Source organism: Chiroxiphia lanceolata, chromosome 22, assembly GCF_009829145.1.
Source record: "Chiroxiphia lanceolata isolate bChiLan1 chromosome 22, bChiLan1.pri, whole genome shotgun sequence".
In the NCBI taxonomy this organism is placed as follows: Eukaryota; Metazoa; Chordata; class Aves; order Passeriformes; family Pipridae; genus Chiroxiphia; species Chiroxiphia lanceolata.
Window position 1 is genome coordinate 418,893 of NC_045658.1, and position 17,339 is coordinate 436,231.

Sequence of the window (17,339 nt, forward strand, 5' to 3'; positions counted from 1 at the left end):
ACAAAGCAAGAGGACACCTCCCAGCCCCAGCCCCCAGACTGTGACCCTGAGAACCACAGTGCATCAGGAAAAAGTGCAGAAAATCATGGAATGGTTGGAGTTGGAAGTGACCTGAAAGGTCTTCCAGTCCCACCCCTCCATGGGCAGGGACACATTCCACCAGCCCAGGCTGCTCCAAGCCCCATCCAACCTGGCCTTGGACACTTCCAGGCAGCCACAGCCCCTCTGGGTACCCTGTGCCAGGGCCTCCCCACTCTCACAGCTGGAATTCCTTCGCAATATCCCATCTAAACCTGCTCCATCGATCCTGTCCAGCAGTAAAAGCTGCACCACATAATTTTAAGGCACTTCTGATAAGTTCTACAAACCTGGTGGTGGTTCCTCCAGCATAGGATGGACGTTTTACTCCTCAGCTGAGGAACACCAGTGCCAAACCTTTGGACTTGACCTGACACCTTCCAGGTGAACAGCACAGGGATTCCTATCAGGAGACTCCAAAGGCACTTCCTAAGGGCTCTGCTTCCCCTCCCACATTTACCACCTAAAGATACTGAGCTGCATTCCAGGAAACAATTTAACCACAGGAAAATATTCCCCTGAGCCATTTTGAGGAAGAATTCAAACAAGGCAAGTCTGATACAGATCTGCCAAAGCACAGCATCACTCATTTTTAGGCACAGTTTGTTCTCCCAAACCACCTTTGATTTAAAGACCCCCTAAATAGGAGGGTGGGTTCGGCAGGAGGACAAAAGGATAGACCAGTTCCTCCTTGGCACCCACCCACGTCCATCCTGGGAGGCTGCAATCCCACAGGATCTCAACAAATCAGGATGGATTGGGGAAATCTCCACAGAGGGTTCTCACATAGGATATTTTACCCCAAATAGTCCTCCTATAATTTCCAAGTCATGTGTCCATCTCCTGGTCTGGTGCCCACAGGGGGTTTTCTGGAATAGTGGGGGGGGGGGGGAAGGGACCCACCCTCCTGTTCCCCCCCAAATTCCACCCACTCCTGCAAACTTTCCCATTGTTATTCCCATTATTCTCCCTCCCCCTCCATGAGACGTGGGTCACAATTCCTCTGATTCCCCTTGTATCTCCAGCTATAAAAAGAGAACATAATGGAAAAATAATTAAAAAATAAAAGGGAGGAATAAAACCCAGCATTTTAAGGCAGAAAGGGGAGGGGGCCTGGGAGATCTGCAGAGCTGGGAGATAACCAGCAGATGTGATTTTTGCAGATAAGCGTAGTAATTTAGATAAATCTGGAGGCTTTAGAGCCTTTCGCTTGCGTTCCTTTTCTTTCTGTCTGATTTTTTTTTCAATTTTATCTCGCAAGTCAAGAGGAGGGGGAGCAAGGGGGGGGGGGAAGCTTAATCTTTGGGTAGTTTTTCTTTTCTTTTTAAATGTGTTTTTCCCCAGAAGGTGGGATAATAGGAGCTGCTCTCCCCCCACGCACGCACACACACACACACACACACGCGCACACACACGCGCGCGCGCACACACACACACACACACACACACACACACACACACAGAAGCCCGGGCTATGTTTTTTAAAAGCAGCGGACAAAAATCAAAATATTTGAAAATGTATTTCATGGTAATTATGTCATATTTCATGGACTGATGCCACTACTGAAAGAGAGCCTGAATGCCTTAATTTGTATAGAAATTGTAATCATTTGTTCATTTCAAGGTGAAAATTGCATTTTTTAATTTAAATTGTATCCTGCGTGATAGTCTATTATCTAGTAAAATTGTCTCCATGTCTGAATGCCTTATATGCAGCTGCAATGCTTGTTACAAATCCAGTTATATTCATAAAAGCTTTGTCGATGTCTCGGGAAATGTGAACAGTTTCTTCTGGGTTTCTTCTCTCTCTTTTTTTCTTTTTTTCCCCTCTTCCCTTCCATTTCCATCCTCCCTCCCCTTCCCCCTTGGTCTTTTTTTTTTCCTAGTTGAAATAAACCCACATCTCCCATTAATAATAATTAGCCTGGGTATGTACAAAAGACAATTCTGTGTGGAATAGGGTGAGGGATGTGCAGAAAGCACCCAGGATTCCTAATTCTTTCTTTATTTCAGAGTGAGCCACCTCCAGGTTGTGGATTGCTGGGGAAAAGGGATCAGAGGAGGGAAAGGAGAAGGGAAAGGAAAGTGTAAAATGAGGGGAGAGGGTTTGTGTGGCAGCTCCTGGAAATAAAATCACATTCCCAAAGGATGGTGAGGGCAGAGAAAGACTTACACTGATATTAAAAGAGAGATTTAAGTCACTTTCTGGTGTTTTGGAGATTTGGGAGTGTGGTAAAGAGGGAGGAAGGAGATAGAAGGTCACTTTGCTTCTGGCCCCTGGATTTAAGAAACCGTAATATTTTATATCAAGAGATGTCCCATCCTACACCTCTGTCTCTCCTGGTAGCTGTGTTGATCCCCAGTGTGATTTAGGCCTGCCCAGGATCTGCTGGGAGGGAAATAGAGGCTGAGAAGTTAATTGTAGTGTCCAGGATCCCTCTAGCACCCGAAAAAGGACAGATCTCTCAATATCCTGATTTCTGCCCTGCTCACTGCACATTCCAGCTCCTTTGCTGTTTAGCAAGAGGTCTTTAGGTTGAGGGAATCACAGACACCCTAAACTGGCTCTGCCACACCCACAGAGCCCTCCCTGAGGAGAAATCCCTGTCCCCAAGCCTGTTTTTCCTGGGAAGGTGGATATGGATTTGCCTGCATCTCATCCTCCTCACCTTCCACTCCTCCTTCAGCCAAAGAGCAGAGAACATCCCATCTCCCAGCACCCGGTTTTCTGGGAAAACTATCCCCAAAAAAGTCAGATTGAAGTGGGAATGTTGGAAATGCTGACAGAAGGATGCACAGCACTGAGGTAGGACTGACAGGAATTTTGCAGGAATGCAGGATGAGCTCCTGGCTCCTGTAAATCAGCAAACCCAGTTAAAATTCTGGGCTGGTTTGCACCGGGTGAGAACGCGGCCTGCCCGGGACAGGATATTAATTATATTAATCCTTAAAAAAGAAATGGGCTTCCCAAGGAAATCCTTTCTCAGTCATTTAATTTCCTTTCATACACCTCTCCCCGCTCAGAACACCCTGATTTTATGCAGGGCCACAGCCCATTATAATAAACTTCTCTCCACCGATTCTGAAAAGAAATTGCTCATGAAATGCTGCAAAGCTCAAGGCTGCTCAGCCAAATTTGCTGCCACTGTCGCTGGCTGAGGGAGCTGGAACCGCTGGGATGAGCAACAAGGGACCTAAACATGGGTCAGGAGATGGGACTGACCCCTGAGCTGGGAAAAATCCGTGCCTGAGGATTCAGGGCTTGCAAAGCAGGTGCAAAAATGCTGTGCAAAAACACTGGTTTGTGCAGGTGTTGGGCACGTTCTCTGTGCTCGTGTGGGTGGTGGAATTGCTGCCAACAGGCCTTTTGCAGCTTCATTCTGATCTTCCCAGTCCATCAGAGAGACCGGGGAGGTGTAAATACTTGCTTTAGGTAAATAAATACCTATTTTAGGTAAATAAATATCTAAATAAATTTTAGGCAAATAAATACCTGTTTTAGGCAAATAGATATGTAAATGCCTATCTTAGGTAAGTAAATACCTAAGTAAATTCTAGGCAAATACATAAAATAGGTATTTGCACCTCCTAAATCTTGTGAAGATGAAACACAAGGTGGGCTCTGCGTCCAAGGGGATGTTGGAGGGCAGAAGGCACTGCTTGTGAAAAGGGATGGAGCTGGGAAGCAGCAGGAATAACACAGAGATATGGAGGAGCTGAGGAATTGTGCTCCCAAAAGGAGGTGTCGATGCACTCACCACCCCCCCCTTCTGTCCAACACAACAACACTGGAATTCATCCCACTGGGAACTTACAGCAGCGTTTTAGTCAGAGGGAAAGATATCTTTTCCTGCTGTAATTAGGACCTGAAGTACACAGGGTGAGTGCCTGCACTTCCCAAAAAATCAAGCCACTGATGCCAATCAGAGCTGAGGACAAAATCAGGAGCAGGTTTTCAATCTCTTGGTGTGTTGCTTTAAACAGCAGGAGCTCATGTTTGGATAGAGAGAGGGATGCTTGGGCACATCTTCCCATGGGAATTTCCTAAATTTAGCATCACTTTTATGGTCCTGGTTCATCCTTTGGAACATGTTTTCAGCATCAATAGAAATCAGTATCCTAAACCCTCTCAGAGCACCCACACCTGGTAGGGGCAGGCTTTCTGTCATCCCTTTCCCTGAATCTTTTTCACATCCCAGTTGAGATGTGGGGATGGATCAACTGAGACCTGAACGAGGTTCAGACGCTTAAACCAACATGATGCTGGTGAAGTCACTCAACTTTCATCTGTGAAACAGCTTTTGAAATGATTCTGGAAAACGCGATGGAAAAGAGGAAAGATGAAATCTGGTTTAAACAAATTTTTACTAAAACATTTTCTTTTTAGAATAAGAACCTTTTCAAAATCATTTAATTATTCAGTTTTTAATAAAAAGGGAGAAAATTTTCAGTCTCTTTAGTTTTAGCTAAAGAATATCTCAGCTTAGAAAGGCAAAAATATTTTGCTTCCCCTCCAGGTTGTTCTTTTCTTTTCTTGTACACCTTTAAAATGATAAAAAGAATAAAGTGGAAACACCCCAATATTGAAAAGAGTTTTATCTATTCATCATATTTCCTCTGAGAATAAAATTCTAGAACATACTGAGTTAGAAGAGACCCATCAAGAACACCAAGTCCAACCGTAATTTTGAGAGTGTCCAGGAAAATAATGGAAATACATTCAAATGTTTGGTTAGGAAGTTTAAAAGGAAAGTGCTGGTTATCCTGCCAAGTGCTTCTGTCCTACAAAACTATAGAGTGTTGATGTAAATACGTGGATATTTAGATATATATCTATGTGCTCTGTGTCTCTGCTTGCTCACAGTCACTGTCTCCAGCAGAAAAACGTGTAGCTCCAGGGGAATATGCAGTGGGAGGTAAGAGGAGGCTGCAGGAAATCCGAGATCAGCTCGGTTGGTCAGAGCACGGGGCTGATAATGCCCAGGTTGGGGGTTTGATCCCTGTACAGGCCGTTCACTTCAGAGCTGGACTCGGTGGTCCTTGTGGGTCCCTTCCAACCCCAAATACTCTGTGACTCCATAAACATGGGGTGCCAGGGGTGGAAGCCATGGGGAACAGATGAGAAACCCAAATAATTAACAAATAAATAACTAAGAAGCAGAGCAGGAAAGGAGCAGAATTAGCCCCTCCCAGGCAGAGGAACAACCCCTCTCATGGCCCTCGGGTCAAATCCAGCGGCGCGGGAGCGGCAGAGCCCCGGCGGGGACAGCGCCCGGCCCTGGCAGGCGGGTCAGTGCCCGGGGCAGGGCCAGCAGCCGGTGCCACCCGGCCGCGAACGGGATTTATCAATCACCAGCTGGTGCCACCCGGCCTCGGACGGGATTTATCAATCCCCGGCCGGTGCCACCCGGACGCGAAGGTGATTTCTCACCGGCTCATCAGCCCGCGCTGCTCCCTCGCGCCCTTCGCGTCCCTCAGAGGGCACCGGACCGACTCTGGCAGGGCCTGGGAAACACCCTGCGCTCCTCAGCCAAGGCTGGAGCGGCTGGAGCGAGGCCGCGGAGCTCGGGGAACAGCGGAGGGCAGTGTTGGAGCGCTCGCAGCCGCGGCGGCGGAGCCTGGACGTGAGCGCTGCCGGAGCGAAGGCACCGCGGGCAGGGCTGGAGAGGGAGCGCAAAGCTGTGCCCTGTCAGAGCGGGCCAGTGCGGATCTAAAACCAGGGATGAAGCTAGAAATAATCTCTGCCCTGGTTTAGAGCTCCCGGAAGATGATTCCTTCCTCTGCAAACCCCTCCACGTGCAAACGTTTGGTGTGAAAATGAGGTGCTGCTCACGAGCGCAGGTCTGAGGTGGGAAGGCGGGCCTCAGGGTGGGTAGAATTTGCAGATGGCAAATACAATTCCCATAGGATATAGGCAGGAATCTGGGGCTGACTCTCCCACTTCGATGGCTGAAGTTGGTTATGTTTCCTACACAAAGATGAGCCTCTCTGGTCCGTAATTATCACAATAATGTTTTTTTGAGCAGCACAGTGCCATTGGCATCATGTAAGAACAATGTCCCAGCTTGGGACATTTGGAGACCTGTCATATTTTCCAGGGATCCTCACTGAGCCTCTCAGAACCACCAAAGCCCCTTGGTGCCCAGCGCTCCATGCCCAGGCACCCCCCAGTCACACCTTTGTGCCCAGAGCTCCATGCCAGGCACCCCCCAGTCCTCTGCTTCTGTTGCAGACCCCCCTGTGGCCAATCCTTGGCTTGTGGGTGCTCGTTTCCCTCAGAAATGTGGATTATCCAGGCATTGGGAGCAGGTGGGGGATTAAGAAAGGATCTCGGTGGGTGATTGATAAGGGGCTGGTTGATAAGGTAGCCACAATCAAGAGGTGCACAAGAGTGCAAGCAGAGTTTGCAATCCTAAAGCCCTTGTTCCTTCACTGAGCCTTCTCCGGCCTGTGGGAAACTCCAGGCTGGCAGATTTCTGCCTCTTTTGCTGCCAAAAGACAAACATAAGCAGTTGGCACATCCTATCTAAGGGTGATCTCACCTGGCTTTGGGCAGCCAGTCAGTCCCATGGACTGACCCCTCTGTTGGAAACAAGCAGAACTCAAACCCAGGGGCTAATTAGGCTCGTTTCTGCATGCGGATATCCCTCCACCACGACTTGGATGAAGATCAACTTCTTTTACAGAGAGCCAAAACGTCTTCAGATGGGACCAGTTTTTGAATTCAGGGCTTTGTTTAGAGGCAAACCACTTTCTTACTCAGTGCAAAGCCCCCAGCCACGTATCCCCCCATAGTTTCTAAATATTTTTCCGCTTGTTGATGCTGGGCTTTGGCATTAACGAGAGCCAGGTGCCTGTGGAGCAGACTGGTCCCTCCCTGGCCTTCCCCTGCCCGGGCTGGGGCTGGCTCCAAATGAATGCATAAAGAACTGGTTGTGTTGAGAACAGGCCAGGTAATTGTCCTTCCCTTGTGCAAAGTCACAGTGAAATTAAATGTTTTATTTATTTACGTAGCTTTTCCACCTTCTCATTAACGAACGAAGCCCTGTGATTTTGCTTCTTTGAGCAAAAACATCTGCACTTTGCCTGTGTGTGTCAGATATTTCTGCTTCCCCACTTTCCCCCCTTGCTCTTGGCACACCGCGGAGCGCGTTAAGCAAACAAGCCACCCAAAGGCACTTTTAATCATTTTTTTTCCTTTTTTTCCTTTTTTTTTTTTTTTTTTAATGTATAACAGTTATGCCTGAGTTACAGAAAGACACCTACAGGCAGCAGGTAGTTAAAGCAAAACCAGTTTTCTCTTTCTACTATTCTACTCCATATAGCTGAATAAATTATGGTGCGATTATATATATACACACGCACGCCCGCAGGCACCCACACACCCACACTCACACACCAGCAAATGGCTATGAGGCAAACACAGAAGCGACATCTCCGCAGTTACTAGGAATAAGGAATGCCCTAGAGTGCTATGTAGATATTCCCCAGGTGGGTACATGGAGGTGTTAAGGGATGATGGGTTAGAAGCATTAAATATACAAAAAGTCTCAGAGCGACAGGAGCCAATCTGCTGAGCTGCTGGACACAGTGAGGCAACATCCACGCTGTGGGGAGAGGTGAAGGCAGGGCTGTGGGGAGGTCAGAGAAACCCACTTGGCGGTGTTCCTTTCCCCAGGGATGGCAGGGCTCATCTGCAGGCAGGGAAGAGCTGTGGAGCTGAGAGAATGTCCCTGGAGCATGTCCCTTCAGAGCTCGTCTGCAGGCAGGGAAGAGCTGTGGAGCTGACACAACGTCTCTGAGTGTGTCCCTTTGCTCAGTGAACTGTTTGGAGGAGGTGCAGAACGATGTTTGGGCTCCCTCAGAGCCACCAGGAGTTGAGTATCTGCTCAGTCCCTACTTGGTCGGTGTCAACCGGCCATGTCCACGTGTTCTTCAGGGTCTGATTTCGGGTCTGGTTTGACATAGTTTCAGAATCACAGAATATTCTGGTTTGGAAGGGACCTCTAGGGGTCACGAGTCCAACTCTCCAGTGAATGCCTGCTGTCCAGCACTACCACTGCTACTCTTCCATGCTCAGTTTTGTTTCACCTTCAAGGTACCTCCCTCTGTTCTGTCCCCCCCTCCCGTCCCACCCCACCCCTGAGTTTGTCTCTTTTCAGCAGAACTGAGTTTGGCAATCCAAAAAACAAAACAAAACAAAACAAAAAAAATACTTTGACTTTCATACATGAACGTACCTTAAAACAAAGAAACAAACAAACAAAAATAAATCCCAAAATCAAACCCATCCCACCCCAAAGATTCTGGAATGTACTTCGAAAACACACAATAGGCAAATTTCTACAGTTCATCGCCCTTCCCCTTTTTTTACTTTTTTTTGGGGGGTTTTCCTTTTTTTTTTCTTTTTTTTTTCTTTTTTTTTTTAAACTAGCACGGCACTCACTGTGTTTTTTAGTATAAAAAAAAGTCAACTTTCTATAAACATACAGCACATGACCAAATTTCCAACTAATGTACAAAGTGCGACCACAAGGGAAAGGTCAGAGAAGAGCTATTTGTGCTAAGCATGGGGCGTTTTCATAGTCCTCTAAGAATCCTATTTACAGCAGTGCCCAGGTGGCCATGGACTTTCTGGCGAAGGTAACTGGCAAAGAGGTTTCTGCAGTGCTCCCTCTTTTTAATGGTTTTGATTTCTGGGTCCTGCACTGGGTGCTGAGCTCAGGTCGAGTCCTCCTCGACGAGCGCATGCGGCAAGGACCGACTGTCCACAGGCGAGGGATCCCTGGAGATGTGTGTGCACAGCAGGGTGGGTCAGAGGAGGGAACAGAGGAGATAAGAGCAGGACAAGCAATTCTCATGACAAACTGGAACTTTCCTTCTGGTTCAGAAGGCAGCAAGGAATGCATTGGGTCAGGAATTTCAGTATAAGGGACGAGGGATCACAACTGGCTGGGGCAGTAACAGGGCAAGAGATCACCAGCTACAAACCCCATGTTCCAGTGGCAATGAAGATGGAGGTTTGAGGGTGGTCCCAGGGAGGGAATCATCAGCATTTGGCCTCTTAAATACTGTTCAATGTAAGAAAATGGTGGGCTCTGTTGTTTTAGCAGTTGGCTAAAGGCAAGGAGTTGGCAGGAGGAAGCTGAGGCACAGGAGCAAGTTCAAGCAGGTGCTTCAGTCACTGATCCCTTCACTGGTGTCCATCATGGAGACACCCTTGATTCCCCACTTCATGTGTGGCTGGAGGTTACTGTTGGGAATGACATTTAAGCCAGGACTGGAATTCAACAGGGATCAGCTCTAACATGTAAACACTATAAACCAGTGGGTTTTTTGTTGCTTTCCAAGATTTCAAACTAGACCGAAGCAGGGAGAGTCCTTCAGGTAACACAGCTAGTCCAGGGAGTTTTGGCTACTCAGTCACCTGGAGGAAATCAGTCCCTTTGGCCTCACCTGTTCAAGCAGTTGTAGGTGCCACAGATTGCCCTGAGAAAGGGAATGAAGAATGCAAGTCCTTCAAAAGCTTTGTGATCCAAGGAATGTTTTTCACAACTAGAGAGAAGCTTGGTGTGTGATAGAGCTGGACAAGCAGAAGCTGAATTGGGATTTGTGGAGCATAAAGGACAGGAATCAGCCTCAGGATGCAGATGTCACCTCTCACAGGGCTCCTGCACAGACACATCCATGTGAGAGGCCAAGTTGGTGTATGAAAATGCTTTTGGAAATGTAGAGTTGGCTCTGTCAGAGCCGTAAAGCAAAGCTGATGGAAGCCATATGTGGCTCCAAGAGGATGCTGGGCAACATCAGAAACCAACCCCTGCTTCAGCCAGGACAGGTACTTCTCCATATGGCTCAAGGGAAGTGGCTTGGTGGTTCATGATAAATGATGTTGGAGCAAGGCAGGGGATAGTTCCCCAGAAAAATGTTGTTTCAGCTGCAAAAACACGAACAGGTTATTTGGGAAGAATGGAAGAAGCAGCAACAGAAAAGAGAGCAAGTGGGAAGTGTCTCCTTTAACAACCCAGGCCAGACTCATCCCACCTCGTGGTCTCTCTTTATCACCAGTGACCAAAAGCAGACATTCATTATCCCAGAAATATCAAACAGTAAGTGTATGATAAACTCCAGCAGCCCACGGATAACACAAACACTGCTTGTTGTCACTGGACTTCACACACCAGCTCCTGGTGGCACAGATTCTGTGCATCCCAGTGTTTATCCCTGGGGCAGCTTTCCTTGTCCTCTCCACATCAAATGTCTTCAAGTGAATCCTCTCAACACAGGAAGGTGAGGGGAAAAAATCCATAATATTACATATTTGCTTAAGAATCATCAAGGATCACCCATCCCCACATGCAAAAGGGAAACTATTTAAACTGTGCTTATCTGAGCAGTGCACTGAGGTGACACAAAAGTGAGAGTATTGTTTTTCACTGCTGGAGAAGAGTGGGGTGACAAATCCAGAACAAGGTCTGGCTTAGAGAAAGAGAGAGAAATAGAGAGAAAGAGAGAGAAAGAGAGAGGCTCTACCACCAAAATGGAAAGCAGAGGGAAGGGACCAAGAGACTGAGTTGTACAGAAGAGTACACGGAATGAGATGGGTGTGGGAAGAGCCAGGAGGAGGGATGGGGCAAACATTTCTCCTGGCAGACAAAGGATAAGGAATGTCTTGGGAAGGTAAATCTTTTCCTGCAGTACAAAGAGGTGCAATCTTGCATCTGAGAGCACCTTTCCTTCCAAGCTGCTGCTAGAAAGGCTCTTCAGGTCCCTTTTACCCCAGGCCACATCCATCCCTCAGTGAGAGACTGCGGCAAAGCACCTCCAAACCAAGCACCGTCTCCTTTCAGGTGAGCCCTGCAGAAGACCCTGGCTTTGCACACTGAGCTCACAAACACCTCTGACTCTGCCCTCTCTTGTCTTTGCTCTCAGGGCCAACTCCTCTCCTGCTGAGAGAAGGAAGGGCCACCAACAGCCCTCACCCTTCTCAACCAGATGAGCACCAGCTCCTATGCTCTGGGGTGCATCCACTGCCCTTCCTCTGTGCTGTCCCATCTCCTGCTGCTCCCGGTGCCCACGTCCTTTCAGTGACAGTCAGCTCTAAATTGGTCCATAAAAGGAAAAAGTAAATGTTGCTCGTGCCTGTGCCCATCATCTCCAGCCCTCATGCAGCCATTTACATTTTCCAAAGGTCCCAGGCTGGACGGATTTCCATCCTGCCCCTGCTTAGCAGCAACCTGGCCCTGCTTTGGGAGGCCACCAGTGAGAACGGAGGGCAGAGTGGGGTGGGGAAATTTGCTGTCACTTTAATATATATTTTTCTGGGTTTGTTTGTCTTTGTGATTTGTTCTTTTTGTTTTTAAACAAGTTCTTATATTTGGTCCATAGGTCTTCTGTGGTCCTGATTTGTATCACCCTTAATGATCAGCTTGGTTATTCCTTCCTATACATTCACCAAATTTACAGCAATGGAAAGAAAAGGAAACAAAATGAAACATTTCTCTTTTTTTTACAGAAAAAGAAAAAAAAAATCAATTTGGCTTTGACTATGCCAACTACCTAGATGAATGGAAAGTCCTTAAGTGTGGGCGAAATGCCATGGCCAGGTAGTTTAGTAGAGGGAGGGCATGAACTCGGGATTAATAAATGTACCCAACTCGCTGTCTCTGGCCACAGGAGGAGTCAGGTCACAGAGGCCACAGCTGCCTCTGGAGTGCTCTGGAGGAGCTGGATACTTGGAGAGCCCTCCTGCTCTTTCCCGTCTCCTTTGCAGCTCAAGTTGGTGGAGGTGGAAGGGAATTGGGAAGGAGTAGGGTCTGGGTACAGGCAGATCCCTGGAAGGCTGGTGGTGTTTTCTCCAGTGGTTCCAAGTTGCTGGAGCAGGTTGTTGGCACAGTTGGACTCTTCAATAAGCTTGGCCTGTCTCTACTGGTAGGAGGCCCAGGACGGCGGAATGTTCTCCCAGCTTCATCCTGCGCTGCGTCGACAGACTCACGTTCTTGGCCAGGTAATCAACAGCAGCTGAGGAGGAGGGGAGAAGAGGAAGGGTGAGAAAACAGCCCAAAATTAGCATTTAGTGGCCGTGACTTTCAGCACCGAAGAGTGTGTAACCAACAGGCTCTCACAAAGAGAGGCCCATCCCAGTGGTTGGCACAGGCACGAGGGTCCTGCTGCTCTCCTGAAGAAGGTCACACAGAGGATGGTCCTGCCATAGACACGTGCAGGACAGACCCTGCAGAGGTTCAGCACACTGAGGGGTGTGCAGTGCCCTGTGCTGCTGTGGGCCCCCAAATCTCTCTGTGAAGCCACTGAAAAGAGCTAAAATTCTACCTCTGCCATGGAAAATGCTGTTTCCAAGGGAGCTGCCTGAAGATGAGCCTGAGCAGAAGGCTTGGAATAAACCTTCCAGGCTCAGCTCCCTGTTGACAAAGCAGCTCCTGCTCTCAGTGTGGAAATGATTCCAGAGATTTCAGTGGAAGCACACCAAGCCTGGACGGGGCTTGGACCTGACTCATCCTCTGGGTGCTGACTCAGCTCTGGGAGCTCTGGGCCTGCCCTCCTCCCAAGGGAAACTGTTTTCCCTGTCCCCCCCCGGGTGAGGAACAGCCCCAGCTCCTGAGGCGATGGCACATCCCAGCTCACTCGGCTGCCCCTGGTCTGAGGGGGAAGAGGATGGGGGCAGGATGGTGACACTGCTCATTAGCTGAGCTTCAGTCAAAGTCTCTCCCTCTCCCTAGCTCTAATGTCTCAAATTAGATTAATAAGGAGCTGGCAGGAGATGTACAATCAGTGCCAATGAGTAAACAAATTTCAGCCATCAACGTCTTGTCATCCTCCTGCCCCAGAGGAGGTCTCTTCCACACACAAATTCTTATTAGACTTGTCATATCTATTAGGATTCCTTTCACGCTTCTGCGTTCCATCACCAGCATCATTAACACAGCTCCAGCCTCCGGGAATGGCCAGGACTACATTAATCTGGCAGCCCTGCTCCTCGCAGGCAGGGCAAGTGCCAGAGGGAAGGGAGTGGGCTTGGCATAGGATGAGCTATCCAGGGCTGCAAGGAGGGAGCACAGAGCCCAAAAGCAGCAGTCAGGCCAGCAGAGATGGACTGGTGCTCCTGGGACACCGGGCTCTGGAATGTTGCCTTGGGGTGTCTCTGCCTACAAGGGGGGTGGCCAAAGGATTAGAGCCCACGTTCTGCCTCTCATCCAGACCTTGTCAGCCTGGTCCCCTGATGTTTCAGTAAGCCCATTAAATGATGGTCTTGAGAGGCTGCAGGTGCAGAGGAATGTCCCTCCTCACACAGAGTGTAGCTGTGACTGTTCCTGTTGTCTCCTGTGCTCTGGGTGAATCCATGGGGAGCTTGGGAAAGGAGGGAGCTGAGGGGTCAGAGCTGGTCATTCTGCCCTGAGCAGTACCGAGCAAAATCTGAGAATCATGGAATCATTAAGGCTGGAAAAGCCCTCTAAGACCATTGAGTCCAACCATTAACCCAGCACTGCTGTGTTCACCACTAAACCATGGCCCCAAATGCCACACCTACACTTCTTTTAAATCCTCTCAGGAACAGTGACTCCACCACTGCCCTGGGCAGCCTGTGCCAGTGCCTCACAACCCTTTCCATGAAGAAATTTTCCCTAGTATCCAACCTAAACCTCCCTTGGTGCTATTTTAGACTGGGGCTTTTTTTTGTCCTATCACTTGTTACCAGGGACAAGAGACTGACTCCCACCTGCCTCCACTCTCCTGTCAGGGAGAAATTGGAAATTTGATGGCAATCCTACCCTAAAAAAAAATACTGAGCTCCAAATATTGCTTTCTGTGGGTAGTGCCCATGGGAAGAGTTCAAAGGCACCAGGGTATCCCACGCCAGAAGTCAAGGATACAGTTTGTTGGTTCAATAGGGCGGAAGCCGAAATAAACCCATAAATTTACTGAAAGTACTTTGGGTGTTTATTTGCTTATATGAAAGAGAAAGTGTGCCTGGGTTTGTGTTTATAAAGCAGAGAACAAGGAGGAGAGAAGTGGGGAGAGAGATTCTCTGCAGGCCAGGTCTGAAGCCTAACAAAGCCATAGGGCTCTTAATTCCAAGCCCTGGTTTTGTCCCTTGTTACACAGAGCCTGCCCCCACCATAACAACCCCCCATTTTTATTATATCACTGTTCACTAAAAAGAGATTTGATACTTTTTTTGGTGCATCAGAGAAGGGAAAAAAACATGATCTGAACTGAACACAAATAAATGATCTTGTGGAGGTCACTTCACACTGATGGGCATTTAAACAGCATTTGAAAAGAAGTGAGGAATTAAAAAGGAGGAGGAATTAGAAGTATCATGTATTAGCATGCTGCTAAATACAACCTGCACTGAGAAAGACAGGAAAAATGTTGTTATATCAAGGTCAGCCTCATGTAAGTGATTGCTCTAACAGGACTAATTACCAATGAAAACTGTTTCCTTGCAGAGATTATTACAAACAGAGTGAGAGAAAAAAGGAAAAAGGGGCAAATTAAACATAGAGCTGTGTGAGGAGATTTTCATCAGCATATGGAGAGGCCCAAGTGAAAATTCCTGCAGCAAACCAAGACAAATCCTTTTTTCTCTTTCCTCCTCCTTTGCTAGTCTCTCTCTCCCAGAAAACATAGCTCGTCCTCCTTATTTTATTTTTTACACACATGGGTGTGACTAACGTCTTGCCCAAGGGAATCTTTATTGGAAATACATGGTATTGGAATTTGTTTAAGATTTTTATCAATAGCACGTGTGTCCAGCCTCACATCCAGAAGCCAGGGGAAGGTCAAGGGGTCACAGATCAAACTCCTGAAAAACAAAAAAGGAGGGGTGTGGGGAAGCTGCTATTGATCCCGTCTGCAGCCACAGCCGGTTCTCATTTAGCTGGAGAAGTTAAAGACATTAAAGGGCTGTGATGGAGAGGGGAATAAAAAGCCACAGCCAAATGGAAGGAAAGGTCACTGAGGACAAGCTCTGGGCAAGCAGGAGCACTCCCGGAGGAAGAGGATGCACCTTTAACCCCCCCTGGCTCAGTGTCTCACACCAGCACACTCATTATTGGTTTAACACGGCAGGTGAGCCCTTTGCCAGGCTGACCCAGGATCCTACAGCAGAACAGACCCTCCCAGGGTCCCTCTGCATTTCAGCTCTGAGGGTTAGGTTCAGGATTACAATTCCAGCCTCACTCCAGGTCTCCCAGAATCCCAGCCCAGCTGACAGGCGCCGGATTATCGTGTTTTGTAGCAAAACTTCTGAGCATGGTCCCAAGCCTTGCCTTGGGGAGGGCAGGGGAGGAAGAGACACACAGTGTTCGGCATCACCAAGGGATGGCATCAAAATCCCAGATTTCCTTTGGCTGAGCAGGGTGAACATGTTGTAGGGCTTTTGGAGAAGTGAGAATTGGAGATGGAGAAGAAGAGGGGGCTGGAAGTCATCCTTTGGTAATAGAAATGTTTCACCTAAAATATTTCAATTGGGACTTTTGAACTGGACTGCAAAGGTGTTGGGGAAGCTGTGAGGAGCAATCTTCACCCACGTCTGGTGAATAAACTCCCTTTTTCTCTCTAGATGGACAGATTTCCACAGGAATCCCTTCCAATACATAAGATGGTGTGGTATATCCACACCTTCTCGTGCTCCCTCCCTCTCCTCTCCTGCTCCCCATGCAAGAGGAATGTGAGCAGAGCACTTACTTTGTCCGTACTGTCCGTACTGGTATCCAGCCACCGGGTCCACGCTGTAGCTGGTGGTGCTGTAGGTGGGAGGGCAGTAGGACTGGGAAGTCGGGAGGCTGTCCACGGACTTGATGGAGTCACTGCGCTGGCTGCAGCTGGCAGAGATGGAGTTGGTGGTGTCCAGGCCACCGTGAAGGGGAGAGATGGAGAAGTCGGCCTGAGGCTGGGGAGGGACCCCGCTGGGATTGCTCAGGATGCTCATCACCTGGAGAAACACAGGAGACCACACGTCATGGCTGGAGGAGAAAGGGAGGGTGCAGCTGCCTTCATGCAAACCAGGGAGAAAAAGCCTACATCTAATGGTGCTCTGGAAAATACTGTATCAGAATAGGTTTGGCCAGGCTGGAGAACGAAGGTCTGCTCCCTCCAAATAACACCAGACAGACCCCACAGCTGGCTTGTCTGTGCCTGACATTTTATTTGAAAGCCCTTAAAAGGGAAAATGGAGAAGTTCCTTCACAGCACACTCAATCTCTGGTCAGTTTTTTTGCTGCCCTGCCACAGCATCTGCTGTGCAAGGAGCACTGGAGAATGGAATAAACTCGGGACAAACCTGCTCAACAGGAACTGCCAGGACCTGGTACCCCTCCCTTCCTGTGCACAGAAGAGGAGACACGTAAAACAGGGAGCAAAAATCCATATTTTCTGAAAGGGACAGTGTAGACAGCCCCTTTCTTGGGAAGCTGGAGCAGGGCTTGCTTTGCCAAGATGCCTAAACAAACCAGATGCAAACCCTTCTGGCTTTGACGAAGGTTCAGCTTTAGGGACTGAAATGTCAAAGTTCTCTCTACCCTCAAATGTTAAAGGATAACAGGTCCTGGTCCAGCTCGTTTCAGTGCAGTGCTTGGTTTGAAAAGGTAATTAAATTTGCACACAACCAATCTTCCTGCTTTGAGGCCCGAAACAGATGAACTATTTTTTTTCCTCTTTTGCAGCAAAAATGCCAGATTTGTTCCTGTGGGTGAGCTCGGGGCAGGGCTCTGCCTCTGCCCTTCACACGGGGACCTGATCCCGCCAGGCTTTAATGCAATCGCCTTCTGCAATCAGCAGAATCGCCCCGCGGCTGCCGAGTTCGGAGTGTAAAGGGTTTGCAGGAGGAAGGGAACTCCCGATGCCTCTCGGTTGATCCCCGGGCTGGGGAAGGGCGGGGGGAGAGGGGACGGTCCCCTGGGGGGCCCGGCCAGCACTCAGATGCCGAGCGGCTCAAAATCTCCGAATTTAGCATAACCTTATTGACATCAATTAAAGTGGCAAATTGGAAATATTTGGAGCCTGGCAAGTGGTAAAATGAGCCCTTTATCCCCCAGCAGCGGCCTGGTGAGCTATTGTGCAGGGGCTACATTCTCTGGAAGGACACAAGAGGGGTTGTATAGAGAGAGCAGAGTCTCCCCTTCCTGCTCACCCCGACACCTTCCCCATCCCTCCTCCCTCACCTTCCTGCCGGAGCCAGGGCTTATGCTGAAGGATCAGCTCCACACTGGCCTTTACTTTCTAAAGCTTCTCCTCCCCCC

The 17,339-nt window shown here is 48.6% G+C and overlaps 1 protein-coding gene across 1 annotated transcript in view; it reads right to left on the reverse strand.

The window, feature by feature from the left end:
- Positions 1 to 7,289: 7,289 nt before the first annotated feature.
- The window catches only part of PAX7 (paired box 7), a 106,267-nt gene continuing 96,217 nt past the window's right edge, over positions 7,290 to 17,339 (reverse strand). The window contains exons 9-10 of the mRNA XM_032709217.1: positions 15,787 to 16,033; positions 7,290 to 12,099 (exon numbers count right to left, since the gene is read on the reverse strand). Of these exons, the coding sequence (XP_032565108.1) occupies positions 11,984 to 12,099; positions 15,787 to 16,033 (363 nt within the window). The 3' untranslated portion in view covers positions 7,290 to 11,983. The remainder of the gene's footprint in view (positions 12,100 to 15,786; positions 16,034 to 17,339) is intronic.